The sequence below is a fragment of the Chlorocebus sabaeus genome, chromosome 10 (assembly GCF_047675955.1).
Source record: "Chlorocebus sabaeus isolate Y175 chromosome 10, mChlSab1.0.hap1, whole genome shotgun sequence".
NCBI classification, from domain to species: Eukaryota; Metazoa; Chordata; class Mammalia; order Primates; family Cercopithecidae; genus Chlorocebus; species Chlorocebus sabaeus.
The window spans coordinates 68,219,876-68,234,752 of NC_132913.1; the positions used below are offsets into that span (position 1 = coordinate 68,219,876).

General features: G+C 39.3%; 2 protein-coding genes across 4 annotated transcripts in view; one reads left to right on the forward strand and one right to left on the reverse strand.

Moving 5' to 3' along the window:
- Positions 1-339: 339 nt before the first annotated feature.
- Positions 340-4,861, reverse strand: LOC140712647 (uncharacterized). Its single transcript, XM_073020253.1, has 3 exons — positions 4,819-4,861; positions 3,068-4,298; positions 340-2,671 (listed from the first exon to the last, which is right to left on the reverse strand). The coding sequence occupies exons 1-2, from the start codon at positions 4,859-4,861 to the stop codon at positions 3,127-3,129; spliced, it is 1,215 nt and encodes a 404-aa protein (XP_072876354.1). The 3' UTR covers positions 340-2,671; positions 3,068-3,126.
- UBE2E3 (ubiquitin conjugating enzyme E2 E3) overlaps positions 3,865-14,877 on the forward strand; it is an 82,945-nt gene continuing 71,932 nt past the window's right edge. Inside the window, exons 1-3 of one of the 3 annotated variants that reach the window (XM_007965530.3) lie at positions 3,865-3,973; positions 5,019-5,237; positions 7,038-7,088. In XM_007965530.3, the coding sequence (XP_007963721.1) occupies positions 5,044-5,237; positions 7,038-7,088 (245 nt within the window). In that variant the 5' untranslated portion in view covers positions 3,865-3,973; positions 5,019-5,043. Of the gene's footprint in view, positions 3,974-4,060; positions 4,481-5,018; positions 5,238-7,037; positions 7,089-14,877 lie in introns of those variants that run through there. The other 2 variants (XM_007965532.3, XM_007965531.3) reach the window with 2 other exon arrangements.

Sequence of the window (14,877 nt, forward strand, 5' to 3'; positions counted from 1 at the left end):
GACGTCAAACCAAGGCTTATGCACCTTTGGAACTCCAGGGCTCAGCACACAGCAGGTTTTCCCCTCAGGATGCAGTGGAAGTGCACCCAGATGTCACTGGGTGCACTTGGATTCTGGGGATCCAAAGACACTGGGACTAACAATGACAAACAAGGCTATGTAAACTAAGGCTGAGCCAAGAAATACCTTCCTAGTAAACCAATGCAGTGTTTATGGGTAGAAAGAGAAAACTGCTTAGCCAGAGGACTGAGGATACAAGTAACTGGAAAGCATCAGAAACAGCCAGTAAAACTGAAGGGACACTCAGAAAAGTTATTGACTGGAAGGAAACAAAGCACCTTAAAATCAACAAAATAAATTCATATGTATTCTACATCTTTTATGTGTGAGGGATGCTGTTGGTCATAGTGGATGAGTTGAGGGCTATACCCCAGCTTACATAATCATTCAATTAAGAAACTTCTCAGGTAACTCAGTGATAGACCCTGTGAAATTCTTAGTTACACATACTCACAATTATGTACACAGATAACAGAGACTCATTGAAAGGAAAAGCATCTCCCAAACTACGGAGGTGCAAAGGATTCTGGGGTCTGACTTATTTGCTCTTAGGCAGGCCTCTTTTTGTCACAACATTTGGTGGATAAGGGGATAAGAGATAATCATTGTAATACTGCAATTGGATTCGGCATCTTCCCTCCTACCACTGCCCTTCTCAGGGCTGTGAGAGAGAGGCTGGCAGGACCCCACACCAACAAGAGAAAAGAAAAGAGACTGAGAGGAAACAATCTTTTTTGTGGTAACTGGTGTCTGCTTGTGGAACTATTCTGAGGGACCTTATGGGAAAAGGGCCCTTTTTATTATATATTTTATGAAATAATTGCATTAGGTCAAATTTATATGCTCCCAAGAGTGCCCGTGAAACATGAACCCTAATTTCAAGGACTGACATAGCAAAAACAAGAGAGAGAGAGAAAATAATTACAAAACAGGTTGTCACGTGAGGAAGAACTAAACATTAGAAGCAATTTGTATCTTACAAGTTACGTCTGGTGGAGGTGATGTCATGTCACCTGGGAGAGGAGCCGTGAGTTGAAATCATTTGAGCAACCCCTTGAGTCAGCTGAATGAAGGCAGCCAGGCACCTCACATTGTGGGGGCAGGGCACTACTGCCCCTAACCTCATGGAACCATTCATTATCTTTATGGTGACTTTAACAATAGGTATTATTTGTTGAACACCCAAGTTCCAGGTATTTTGCCAAGAGTATTACCTATATTATCTACATTATCACTAGCCCTAGTGCTCTCTCCAGGACTAATCTAATGTTTCCTTCTTTGACGTTTACCTCATGCCCCACAACTCCAACCTGAATTAATAGTTCCATTATTAATTAATTGATGATTAAGAATGCTCTATTCTCATTCACTTCTTTAATATAGCACTTCTCATTCTGCAGGCTACGTTTCTGGCTGCCCCACTACACAATCGAGCTTGGTTAAGAGCATGACCCATGTTTCACTCCAGTTTCCCAAGCAGTTAGTAGATCCTGAATATTCTGTTGGGTGAAAGTTAAGTTAAACTCCATGACTTCAAATTCACCAAAAAATCATGGAATCATGGAATGTTTGAGTAGAAGAGGGCTTAGAACCTTTGATACAATCTCCTTTTACATAAGAGTAATTGAAATAACTTAACTTGCCCAAGGTCATATGAACTTAGTAGAATGAGGATTACAATACACTTACCTTGCTTTTCAACCCAATACTATTTCTGAAGATGTTACCAAACACAACTAAATATCTTTCTCCCCTAAGCTCCTCACCCCACTAAATCCTATCAGCAATTGGCCTTTGGGCCTTCAGGCTATTTCTGTGTTCTTAAATTTCCTAAAAGAACCCATGTTTAGCATACAGCTTTCCTTTTATATCTCCCCATTCCAAACAAAGCAAAGCTTGAACTCCAAATTGTCTGGCTTTTGCTGTAACATCACATCGTGTAAAGCTGGGGGAAAATTCTGCATTTATTTTCGCTAACAAGCTTTTCCCACAAGCACTCTTTGACCCAGCCAAATCAAAATGCTCGTCCACAGACAGACCATGCTCTTTTTTGAGGCATGAGTTATTCTATCTCTTCATTCTGAGTGGAATATCCTTACTGCTTATGAATCTAGTGAACTTTAATGAACTGTTCCTTCTGGATGAGGAGCTCTTAGCACAGAGTAGAGACCTGGCTTTAGTCACACAGCAATTGAATGAGTGTGTCCAGCACCTAGCAACATAGAGCCCTCAATAAAGTTAACTGAATGACTGTGTCTTTGGAAAATTACGTAAATGTAACTTATTCTTTAGAGTTGTTATCAAGCTTTTACCAAAAGTTTTCTATTAGGAGAAATAATAAGCAAATAGTTGGCTCACTCAGTCGTTTCGTCTTTCCCTTAACTCTGGTACATGTTTTGCCTCTGCCATTCTCACTCCCTCTGTGAACTGCACATTCTCACAGCACCCCTGCCCCTGGACACTTGTGGGAGAGGAATCCACAAATTCCTTTGAGGCTCCATCACCGGAACAAGTTCTCAGTAGCTGGAGAAGGTCTGGGCGGCAAACAGGAAGTTTTTGTATTCTGGCTACTTTGTGCCGCGGGGTAAAAACCGCACAGTCCACCTGGAGACTGCAAAAAGAATGGTAGAACAAACAAAACTGTCACTATCTCCACCTAAAGCTTTTCTGGGTGGACATTCTGACCCACCATCACTCAGGACTTCTTTCCAGAACTGGCACCTCGTGCAAGACAGAAGAGTACCGCAGAAAAGTGTCATGTATTTAGCTCTCATCGCCACCCCATAACCCCAAACTCTTCTCCTTCACTTTTAAGAATGTTGAGCGGGACATTTTAAACACTGTTTTGGATTTTTAAGGTTTCAAAGCATCCGAAGGACAGTCCCTTTTGGCAGCGACAGTTGCAAGCTGTGAGCCAAAAATAAATAGAGATTGGTCCCCTAATCAACAAATATATTCTACTCTCTTCAATGCCCAGGACCCCAACTTGTCCCTTCCTCCAGCTTACACGAGGGGCAAGTGGCAGCTCTTCTCCGCCTGCGTGCCTGGCCTCGCCAACAACACCCATTAGTCTCCCGTCTCCTGGGGCGGCGGGGGACTCCCAACCACGCGCCCAGGGCCCTTTCCCAGGTACTGGGGCCCCGGGAGCCACGACGTCCCCCACGCAGGCAGACGGGATGGAACTAGCCCTGGGGACGCGGGTAGCCCAATGGGCAGCCTCCGCCCGGAGGCGGGCCCAGGCCGGAAGCCACCCCGCGGCACAGCGGCCCCACGATACGGTGCCCGCGCCCCCGCCTTCTCTGGCACAGGCTCCGCGGCCAAGGGCGGCAGGGGCCAGCCCGCCAGGTCCCCGCCGCGCTCTTTGTCCTGGCCGCGCGCGGGCGGACGCGTGCACCCCCCGGGTGAGGGGAGGTGCGGGGAGCGCGCGCGAGAGCGCGCGGGAACAGCTCGCGCCCGCCGGGCGCCGGCGGCGCGCGCCCCTCCGCCAGGCAAGCAGCGAGCACGCGCGCCGCCGCCGCGCCCGCCCCTCCCCCCGCGTTCGCCTCGGAACTTGCTGACTGCGCGGCCGGGAGGAGCCGAGCCGGGCGGCGGCGGCGGGAGGCCACAGCGCGCGGGGGTCTCCCGCGTCCCCTCCGCCTCGCCGGGAGCTCGCGCCCTCGCCCAGCCGAGCTCCCACCCCTCTTTTTTCCGAAGGCGCTGGGCGGCGCCACCCTCCGGCCGGAGCCCGGCACTGCACAACCCCCTCCGACTTTCAATGTTCCACACTCCCCGGCCAGAGCCTCCTCGGCTTCTTTTTTTCCCTCCCCCCCCTTCCCCCCCCCACAGCTGCCTCCATTTCCTTAAGGAAGGGTTTTTTTCTCTCTCCCTCCCCCACACCGTAGCGGCGCGCGAGCGGGCCGGGCGGGCGGCCGAGGTAAGGCGGAGGGGCCGGGGGGCCGCGTGGGGGGCGGCCGGGGCGGCGGCGGCTGCGGTGGGGGAGGGGGCGGGGGCGGGCAGCTTTGTTCGCGCCGGGCGCCCGCGCCGCCGGTGTCCGCGAGCCGCGGCGGGGCCGGCCGGGCTGCTCGCATCACTTGGCGCCCGGCGCGGCGAGCGCTGCCCGCGGCCCCCGCGCGGCCCTCCCCACAAAGGGCCGCGGAGCTGCGTGGCCGCCGCCGCCGGCCGCGGCTCGCCTCCGCGGGCGCGGAAATTTGTTGCACTTCTTGGGGCTTTGTTTGTTTGTTTGTTTTTCCTCTGGGTTTCTTATTTTTTTCGTTATTTTGGACAAAATGTCGGTCCGTGATGTAAAAATTGAGCGAGGAACCTTGGTGGCATTGGGAGCTTTGCAGAAGGTGCAGTTTGAATTCTGCTTTTCCCAGGGTGGCAGCTAGGTCTTGGCCGGATGAATCTTCGCTGCTGGCGGTGGAAACAGCTAGAGGAGCTCGTTAGTTGATTTTTAAATTTCCAAGTGTTGTGTTTAAAGCCTTTACGTGCACTGAGAAGGAATCGCCACCTTAAATAAGCATATGGGCGATTAACAGGGTGTGTTTTCCTCTCGGAAAGGGAATTTGGTAGCTTTGACCAATGTCAGTGTGTAAATATTTAGACGTTATTAGTGACTTTTAAACATTTTTTCAGCGAGATCTGTTATTTACAGTGTGTCATATGTTATTAATGCTTGTTGCCTAAGTTCTTTGGCAAATCTGTTTCATGCCTTCTGAGAAAGTAGACAATTGATAGATTGTCCAAGAGATGGAAAAAAATGTGAGTGGGTTTTCTAACTTGAGTTCGGCAAATCCCTGAACGCTGGCGTTGTGTGACACATCACCTCCCCTGTAACCCTTGTTGTATGATGAAATAAGTGTGAACACTTTTGAAGCTTTTTCATTACAATACGATATTAGATGAATAGAAGAAAATGCTGTTGGTTTATTTCCTAGATTTAACATTTTCTCTCCATCCTCCCCTGTTCTCTTTAAAAGTTTTCCAAGAGATAACTTCACCAAGATGTCCAGTGATAGGCAAAGGTCCGATGATGAGAGCCCCAGCACCAGCAGTGGCAGTTCAGATGCGGACCAGCGAGACCCAGCCGCTCCAGAGCCTGAAGAACAAGAGGAAAGAAAACCTTCTGCCGCCCAGCAGAAGAAAAACACCAAACTCTCTAGCAAAACCACTGCTAAGTTATCCACTAGTGCTAAAAGGTAATGTGTAAAAGAAGGATCCAGCACACTTTGTCACGTTGTCTTCCAGGTGGTTGGACGCTTTTGTTGGTTTTACATCAATAGCAATAGTTCAGAAATATTTACTTCATTGTCAGTTTATTTGTACTTGAATGAGTTGTCATTCTTTAGGTGGTATGTAAGCAACCTTGCTAGAATTGTGCTTTTAAGCAAACTTATTCTGTACTTCGGTAACTTCAGTTAAGAGTGTCCTTGAGTAGAGATTAGACTAACATTCTGACAGATTGTTTAAGGAGTTGGCAAGGAAAATTTGGTGAACCCAAATTAGATGGTACTTTGGGGATGTTTCCTTTTATGAGTCATAATCTTCTTTAATGAAATTGACACTTCCAGAGATTAGCAGGGCCTCTCTTCATGAAACTTAATGATCAGAAATGATCATATTTGCTAGAAAATTGCAAATTCAGGCCTTTGCTATGTTTGAAAGCAGATTTAAAATCGTGCTGCAAATCTGCTTACAGTTTTACAAAACATGACTTTAAATCATGTATCACAGCTAACTTTCGTGGTTAAATTATGATTATCCCTCCCTGTGCTTGTGAGGGCAAGTCAAACTGAAAAGTAGCCCTTTAAAATTTGAGGTGTCACTGGTGATAGAAAACTTTCATTGTCCTTGGACCTCTTCACTCTGAAACTTGTGGATGTGCTTGACAAGTTAATACTCAACAGCAGGAGAAACATATTTAATTGGATGTAAGTGGAAGATCATTCGTTTCCTATTGATTTATATTTTCTGATAGAGAAGAAAAGATTCTGTCAATGAGACTCTGTCAGTGGTAGTAGTAGTGGAACATCCACAAACTCTAGTAATTAAACATAAAATGTATAATCTCTACAGCATTAGCCAATGTTGACATTTTGTTAATTTTTATTGATCACAACTAAAGGAAAAAATGTAAAAACTGATCAAATACTACATTCTGTGGTGATTCATACTCATATTTTTCTATGGATTTTCACCTTTATTGTCTCAGTAATGATGTATTAATAACTTGAGAATATTTTTGAATGGCAGCAGTCTTTGACATAATTTAAAATCCTTCTCAATTTGGTGTAGTGTTGATGTGGAACATATTAGACACATCTAAAGTTTTGAAAGCATCTTAAATTTGAATCAAATCAGAGAACTGCTTTTCTCCCCCTTAACTCAGGCCTATGTATTTTCTCTTTCTGTCAATATTTACAAAATTTAAGTGCTGTGCCTATGATCAGGGAAAACAGAAATGGGTAAATTAGAATGTCAAGTAGTCTTCGAAAGTTTTTCACCAGTAAAGATATTTGTAAATTTTAAACTTGTTTTTGACAGATAAAATATTGTCAGAACTGTTAATGTGCTCTTGCAGTAGCCTGTTAATTTTTACCTCAGTAAAAGTCACTCGAAGTCCTTGTCAAATATTCCAGTGCTTTCCCTCCTCCCTTTTTGTCTCATTTGCATATAAGCTTGAAAAGAGAATTTCTTTGGTAAAAAGTGTTTTGAAATAGATATTATATTCTTTACTGAGTACTAGTGGATGAGTATTTCTCAAATCAAGTGTAAATGACTTACTTATTTGCAGCAGCAAGTGAGAAAAAAAGCTGCAAAGTTTCTGTTAAGGGATTTGGGTTATGCCTCTGAGAACAAAGAGGAAGCAGCCATGTTAGCATTACTGAAGGCAGAGCCAGCCTTGCATTTAACTGCATGTTGGTAGAGGGCAGTGTAATTCCCTGGTTATTCTGTAGACTATCTCAAATCCTTTTTGTCTCTTCTCATTTCACTAACAGAATTCAGAAGGAGCTAGCTGAAATAACCCTTGATCCTCCTCCTAATTGCAGGTAAGAAATGAATTTTGTTGTTTTGGTTTCAAATTGTGGAAAAATATCAAGAGATTGATGTATTGTCTGGATATGTGTGCAGCAGAGGAGACAACGTTTGCTTCTTTACAGCTTTGCAAGTGCATTAAACAAAAATTGTAGAAGGTGAACTAGATAAAATTGGGAGAAAAAATACTTTTTAGCATAAGTATACTTTGTGGATTTATGAATATACTGATTTTGTGCTTCTGAGATTCTTATGAATGGTGCTGATTTTTGTTCTGATATATTTCTGTAGAGGGTGTTTATTCAGAAGTATACTGAAGAAACTTCTAAAATTTTGCTCAGCTTTAAAGTTACTGCTTGTGTACAATCTGTACTGACCTTCCCTATTTAGAAATTGCTGAATGTGGTGTTACAAAATGTAAATGCAGTAAACAAGCATATAGTTGGTTCTGTTTGATTTATTCAGTTACTAGCCTTAAGGATAAATTTTATGGGCTAAGCTAATGGTTTTAGTCCTCGTTTTCTACAGAATGCATTATTGGAATTATTTATGTTTTAAGCAAACGTCCTGATGGCTTGAGGAAATTTTTAGTAATTTTGGTAGTTGGAATATGTGTATGAAAAGCAGTAAATGAGTTGGAATCGTGGGAATTCATTTCAGTGGAACTCAGGTAGATGAATTTAAGATTATTGGTTGGTATAAGATACATTAAAAGTATCTGGTTGATTATTTTTTCTCCAATAATTTTTTTCATTTCATTTGTATAGCGCTCTATTCTTTTTTAAATGACTATATGGCTTAAAAAATTAAACACACATAGAAAACAATATTGTAGATAATTTGTGAAGAGATATGTGCCCAATAATGCGAACGGCTGCAAGAAATAAGGCAGTTTTATGGTTTGATAGGAAAATGTTTTCGTGTTTAACCTGTATTTCTGTTACAAGTTGTATTCACTTGGGATGATAGACCCTATCTCTGAAGTCTACTTGTGGTATATAATAGGGTATAATCCAATTGCTTCTTACTCTGTATGTTAACTGGATCCTCAGATAAGGTGATTTGATCCTGATTTATCCATTGAATGAACAGTTTGCTTGTATTTGTAATTTCAGTTCAAACAGGAAACATGAATGTAAACTAATTTTAAGGAGATAGTGGTATGTGAGATCTCAAAGTATTACTTAAGAGCTGTGCTGTCCAGTAACGTCACCACTTGCCACATGTGGCTGTTGACCTCTTCGGTTGTGGCTAGTCCAAAATGAGATGTGGTATAAGGGTAAAATTTATACACGTTGGATTTTGAAAACTTAGTACAACAAAAGAATGTATAATATTGCATTGACTTAAAAAATACGTTCATTGCATGTTAAAATAATATTTTGGATGTATTTGGCTATATAAAATGTTATTAAAATGAATTTCAATTTTTTACTATTTTAATATGGTTATTGGAATATTTAAAATTACATATGTGACTTGCATTATATTTCTATTGAACAGTGCTGCTTTAGAGAACAAGCAAATCAAAGTATTTTCCCTCCAGCCTTCTAAATGGTGTGTCAAATCTGTAGCCATTTAGGGAGGTCAAGTTAAATTTGCTCCCTGGAAGAATCACTTAACTTGCAGAGTGTGTTCTGATATTTCCCATTATGAAAAATGTAAAGATCTATCAATTCAGAACTCTTAAATGTTTTAAAATTGCATGTAAGGTCAAACATTTTTAAAGGTTTCTGTTGATTTTCTGCAAATGGAAGAAACTAATGTATATGCATAAATCTAGAAAGCCTAGTAGACATGTGTTGAGTGCCCTCAGAGCAATAGCCTGCTGTTGCAGTTACCAGAGAAATCTGCTTTACATGTTTAACTTGGGAATGTTTCCTCAAGGTCACTGAGGATTATTTTAGAGGGAGTAGAATCTTTCCACGAGATAAGTGGTTTCACTTGTCTTTCTCTTTATTTACCAGATTTCATTTAAGTCCTTGAAATAATGCTTCCTCATTTAGTGATTAGACTAGTGAAACATCAAAACTTTGGGTTTTCTGTGAACAATAACATGGAACACCTCATCCCTGCTTTCCCTTGTCACAACCTGTGATGACTATCACCTATTGCAAATGACATCTTTTAGTTCTCACGTTCTTTTAATAGATGAGTTTATGTATGGCTGTGGTATGTGAAAAACAGACATAAAATATGTCTTAGTAGGGAACCAGGATAAGTTGTTGCTTGTTATTGGAGGCAGTGTTTTTCCGTATGCCTCACATGTAAAATATCCAGATACTTTGTTTGTCTTCAAATTCTTTTGGGTGGAAGAAGACCTACTTTTTGTCCTTGAGTGGGAATTGGAATACTGAGTATTCGGTAAAGGTGTTTTAGAATTTTGACAAGTAAGAAGCCTGAATTTGTATTATATTTTTGCCTTCATGTCAGATCTGTGACAGACTGTGGTGTTATATTCTTTTAATTCACAAGTGCGTAAATGAGAATTTTAGCTTTACGGTGATTGTACAGTTTAAATTTATTAATTTATGCTGTAATTAAAAATGGAATCTATATTCATAAATTCTAGAATATGTGAATTCATATTGCCTGAGATCTATGAAACCTAATACATTTGGCTTTCATGTGTAGTTATTTAATCAGAATTCCATTACAGTCTTGAATACGATTTTTACAAGTTTGTCAAAGTACGTGACAGCTTTAATTCTTCCTTGGGGAAGAAATGTAAAGTATATCTGTGTACATTGAGGAAAAAGTTGAATGAAATACAAGAAAACTCAGCAAAACAAAAATTATTCAGACTGGGACGATTTCTCTAAAATCCTTTCCTATTTTTTAATTAATGAAATATTGTTTAATTAGTATATAGTTACGTCTAGTACATACACACCCAGGGTGATGTTAGTATTGTGTATGGCTTTATACATGTTTTAGTATATTTTGATAGCATTGATATTTCTTTTCCTGATAGTGTAAAAGTTTGATAATGACGTTATTTCCAGTGATTTGATGTTATTTTAGGTTTTAGGTATTTGAGGGCCATGGACCATAGTGTACTAAACATAGGGATATATTATTTATTGGTTTCAGTTTATGCTGTTTACATAGAGTATAAATAATTGATACATCAATGAGAGTCAAGGGAAATTGTGTTATGGGCATTTCCCTATTTGTATTTAGAGAGAATTATTGACTAGAATTGTTTAGTGATGTGTTATTAAGACATTTACTTTCCATCTGTTTCCCAGAGGGTGTCCTTGTCCTCTCCTAGTCACCACTTGTGCGAACAGCAAAAGTTTAGAAAGGTACTTGATTTCCAACTTAACCCTTAATTTCTTTCCATATAGGAAGAAGCATAAATATACACTCTTAAAATACTCATCATTATGTTCAGAGTGAATCTATTCTGAAGATATTTGGGGGTATTTGTATTAATAAATAGTTTATTGATGTGGGAAAGGCCGTATTGGGGGATATGTATTACAGTTTCAAGTTTATAGTGTGAATATACTGACTAGCAAAACCTGAGATGAGGTAATTTCGTTGACTTTCTTCTTTAAAACTAAAAACATAATGAAATCATAAAAGAAGCAGTTGTTTCTAAACCAGTAGTTGGTAATCTCTAGCTTCTTCATTAGTCTAATTGTCTGAGGATAATTTCTACTTTCTTCTGAGGGTTGCTACCACTTTCCATCATTTTCTAGGGTAGACTAGAACTTTGCTACTTAAAAGAGTGACCTGCAGACTGTCAGCATCTGCGTCACAGATGAGTTTGTTAGAAATGCAGACTCTTGCTTCCCCCAACCCCCAACCCAGAATTTGAATTTAACAAGATTCCTGGTGAATTGCATATGTAAGTAGATTTGAAAAGTGCTGGTATTGGAGCAAGACTGTCTGGGTTGAGATCCATGCTCTGCCACTAACTTGCTGTGTTACCTTAGATACATTTTGGAATATTTCTGTTCTTCTCAGTTGTAAAGTGGCGATTAAATTATTACCCCCCTTTATAATAGGGTTATTGTGAGGATTAAACGAATTAATATGTTTAAGTTTTGTAGCAGTGTAAATGGAGTCAGTAAAGTGGCCACAGCAAGATAAAAATGGGAGACACAGTGTAGTGGTGTGCTCTCACTGTTGCTGGCATTTTCTCCAGTGCATTGATGTCTTATATAATTTTATCTTAATTCGTCACCAGATTATTGAGTACAAGTACATAACAAGCAATTTGTTTTTTATTAGCAGTAAAAGTAGTTCCTAGAAACTTGTGTAAAAAAGAAAATAAACCTAAAAGCTTCAGGCATAGATGAACAAATACTGCATCCCTTTTAAAGGAACATACATAAGATCAATGATATTTAATTCAATAGAGAATATTATGATTGTCCAGTAAAGTATAATAAACAATTTTTAGGTAAGAGTAATGATTGTGTTTTCCCCTTTTAAAATATAAGAATTTGTGATTTTACTGTGAATGGGATTATATCAGCAGTTCTAAAATTCACATTCTGGATTGCTGTTACCTGCATTACCTAACCCCATAGCATTCTTTCCTTGTCTGTGAACTAAGGAGAAATTTTGAAAGCTTTTTTCTAATTGGCATATGAAAGCAGGTAATAATTGAAATAACGTGTGATCCCTATATTAGCTTTGTTGGTTACTTGTAGAGTACTTGGTTGTAAACTCTCTCACACATACAGATAGATTGCTTTTTCTTAATACATTTGATTGTTTTTGTTTTGGTGTTTGCTACAAGATTGTATCTGATTGGTTATCTAGTCCTTTTATTTTCAACTCTTCAAAAAAAAAGATCCTGGAAGCCCCTTTTTATAAAAATTAAATCTTAATTGGAAGCTCGACTGTAAAACAGATAAATATAGAACTACTCTGACAAAGTATTTTTCATCCCACTGTGCCATGGTCATCTACAGGTAGTTTATATTATTAGTTTTATTGTTGATAAATTCATTTTGGCATCAGTGTAGACCTCAAAAGTCATGAGGATTTTTCTGAGGACTTGGGCGTTAGTGATAATTTTAAATGATTTATGATCAAAGCAAATTGATGTTTTATTTCTCAATAAGCCAGTAGTTTTTTTCAACACAACTCTAATAAAGCACTTTTTTCGTGCTGTATTATAATACTTGTCTACCTTCTGCAAGAGCAAGTGTTCCCTGAAGGCAGAGATTGTCTTACTCATTTTTGTATCTCTTCCTTCCTTCACATGGTGCTTTGCATGTGAAGATATGTTAATAAATAAATTGAAGTCTCTCAAATTGACATAGAAATAGCAATTCCAGGCAAAACAATGACTTCAGAGAAAATTTATTAAATATCCTATACGTTCTTTACCTTTTTCATAATTATGATATTTAATATTTGATAACCTATTCAAAGTTTATCTAGCTACTGTTTTTGCTTATGAGAGGCAATTGATACTCACAGTAGGCCTAGTTATTTCCTCCATATATGGCAGTGTAGCAAAAATGCTTAGTACCCTGTGTGACTAGAAACATTTTCCAAAGGAGTGACCAAGTGAAAATAATATTCTTCCCTCTAAACTTCACATTTTTATTAAGGATCTATTAAGTTCAATGCAGATAATGTAATTAGAAGGTGAGTAAAACAGTGTGTGCTTTTAGAAAAGTTATGTGTTTACTTTGCAGCTACATGCTGCAAATCATATTCCTCTCATAACCAATTAGTACTTTATTCTTTCCTTAAATGCGTTGCTGTAACAGCAACTATGGCTATGTTTAATTTTCAGGAAAATCAACAAGTCTTGCATAGAGTGTAAGGACATTCAGATTGAGAATGAAGAACTTGACCTTTCAGTCTCTTCTTTCCTATCAATATGAGATGAAAACATAATAAAATCACTTGTAAATCTAGAGAAATAGAAAGTGATTTTTTTTTTTTTCCACATACCAATTTTGACAGGTAAGTATATTTGGGTATTTTAATTGGAATCTGGAAGCTGAAACATCTTCAAACTTTTAATCTTTTTTCTGCCTTTGGATCAGTGGTTCTCAACTGAGGCAATTTTTGTCCTGCCCTTCCCCAGCCCCCAGGCTAGGTGACAATTGGTAATGCCTGGAGATATTTTTTGCTTTTCATAACTGAGGGAGAAGGGGGCTACCACTGACATTAGTAGGTAGAAGTCAGGGATACTGCTGAATACCCTATAATACATAGGACAGACCCCCCACAATAAAGGATTTTCTGGGCCAAAATGTCTAGTGCTGAAGTTGAGAGACCCTCCTATAGATATTTGTTTCTGTACTTTGCCTCTTGAATGTTTGAATAGTTTGCTTTTGACTGTTTTCCTGTCTTATTAGTGATGCCTCCTTAATATATTCACCTACACGCTCCTCAGCTGGTTTTTCACTTCCTGCTACTTCTATGCATAGTTTACACATATCTTACATTATTTGACATTCACGTGTATTATTTTTTATGTGAAACCACAGGAATGGCTACCTTGAGTACCTGCTAAATTATGGTCTTCTGAGGCCAGAAATGCTTACAGCAGTATTTTCATTTCTTTTAGGTCTTGTACCAGTTAATTATATCCCTGCATGATCTAGCTTTAGGCTGGTTATGTCTATTCTACTAGGAGTATTAAAATAACATAATGGAGAAATAACATTGGACAGTCATCAAAATTCAGTTTGACATTGAATTACACGCAGGTTAGAAATTTGTGCTCTTCATTTGGGTTTTATTTTCATCATTACGACAATACACAAGTTACTTCAATTTTTACAAGTTCCCAATCCTTTATTTCAAACCCTTGGGGCCAGATGTGTTTCAGAATGCAGACATATTCATGTTTTAGAAAGGTAATATGATGTGTTTGTGGTACTTTATGTAATCTGTTCCACAGCATTACTGTTTCTCTGCATTACTGTTTCCACACCAAAAATGTATTAATATTCATACAGGTGGGATAAATAGAAGCTACAAATAGTTTCAAGTCAGTTCAGATTTAGGGTTGCTACCAAATTATTTTGTAACAACTTTATTAAAACTTCGTTTTTTGTTTTTTGTTTTTTCCAGAGTTTTGAGATACTAGAATTGTAGATAAGCAGTTAATGGCCCTATACAATAGTTCCCTCTTATCTGTGGGGAATACATTTCAAGACTCCTCTGTGGATGCCTGAAAGTTGACATAGTAGTCATTGTTAAGTAAAATGAGGGTTATTTGAAAATAAGCACTGCAGTAGTCTATAACTAATTCTAATAGTGGAGTCTGATAGCCAAGACCACTACTAAGTGACTAGAGCAAGCTTGTTCCACCTGCAGCTCTTGGGCCACATGGTGGCTAGGAAATCTTTGAAAGTGGTCTGACACAAATTCATAAACTTTCTTAAAACATTATGAGATTTTTTTGTGATTTTCTTTTTTTTTCTTTCTCTCTTTTTTTTTTTTTTTTTTTTTTTTTTAGCTCATCGGCTATTGTTAGTGTATTTTATGTGTGGCCCAAGAGAGTTTTTCTTTTACTGTGGCCCAGGGAAACCAAAAGATTGGACACTTCTGGACTAGAGCATATGCAGTGTGGGTAAACCGGACAAAAGTATGATTCAAGTCCAAGTGGGATGGAACAGGGCAATGTGAGATTTCATCATGCTGCTTAGAATGAGGTGCGATTTAAAACTTAAGAATTATTTCTGGAATTTTTCCATTTAATATTTTTGGATTGTGGTTGACCTAGAGTAACGGGAACTGTGGGAAGTGGAACTGCACGGATAAATAGGGACTGCTTTGCTACTTCTGTTACGTGACCATGAGTGAAATTACTTA

Excerpts from the sequence above, each read along its gene's own strand:
- LOC140712647 (XM_073020253.1), bottom strand. The coding sequence starts at position 4,861 with ATGTGTCACACAACGCCAGCGTTCAGGGATTTGCCGAACTCAA. Across the intron at positions 4,299-4,818 it reads CAGGGATTTGCCGAACTCAA|AAACCCAGAGGAAAAACAAA; the intron begins GTTAGAAAACCC and ends GAAAAAAATAAG.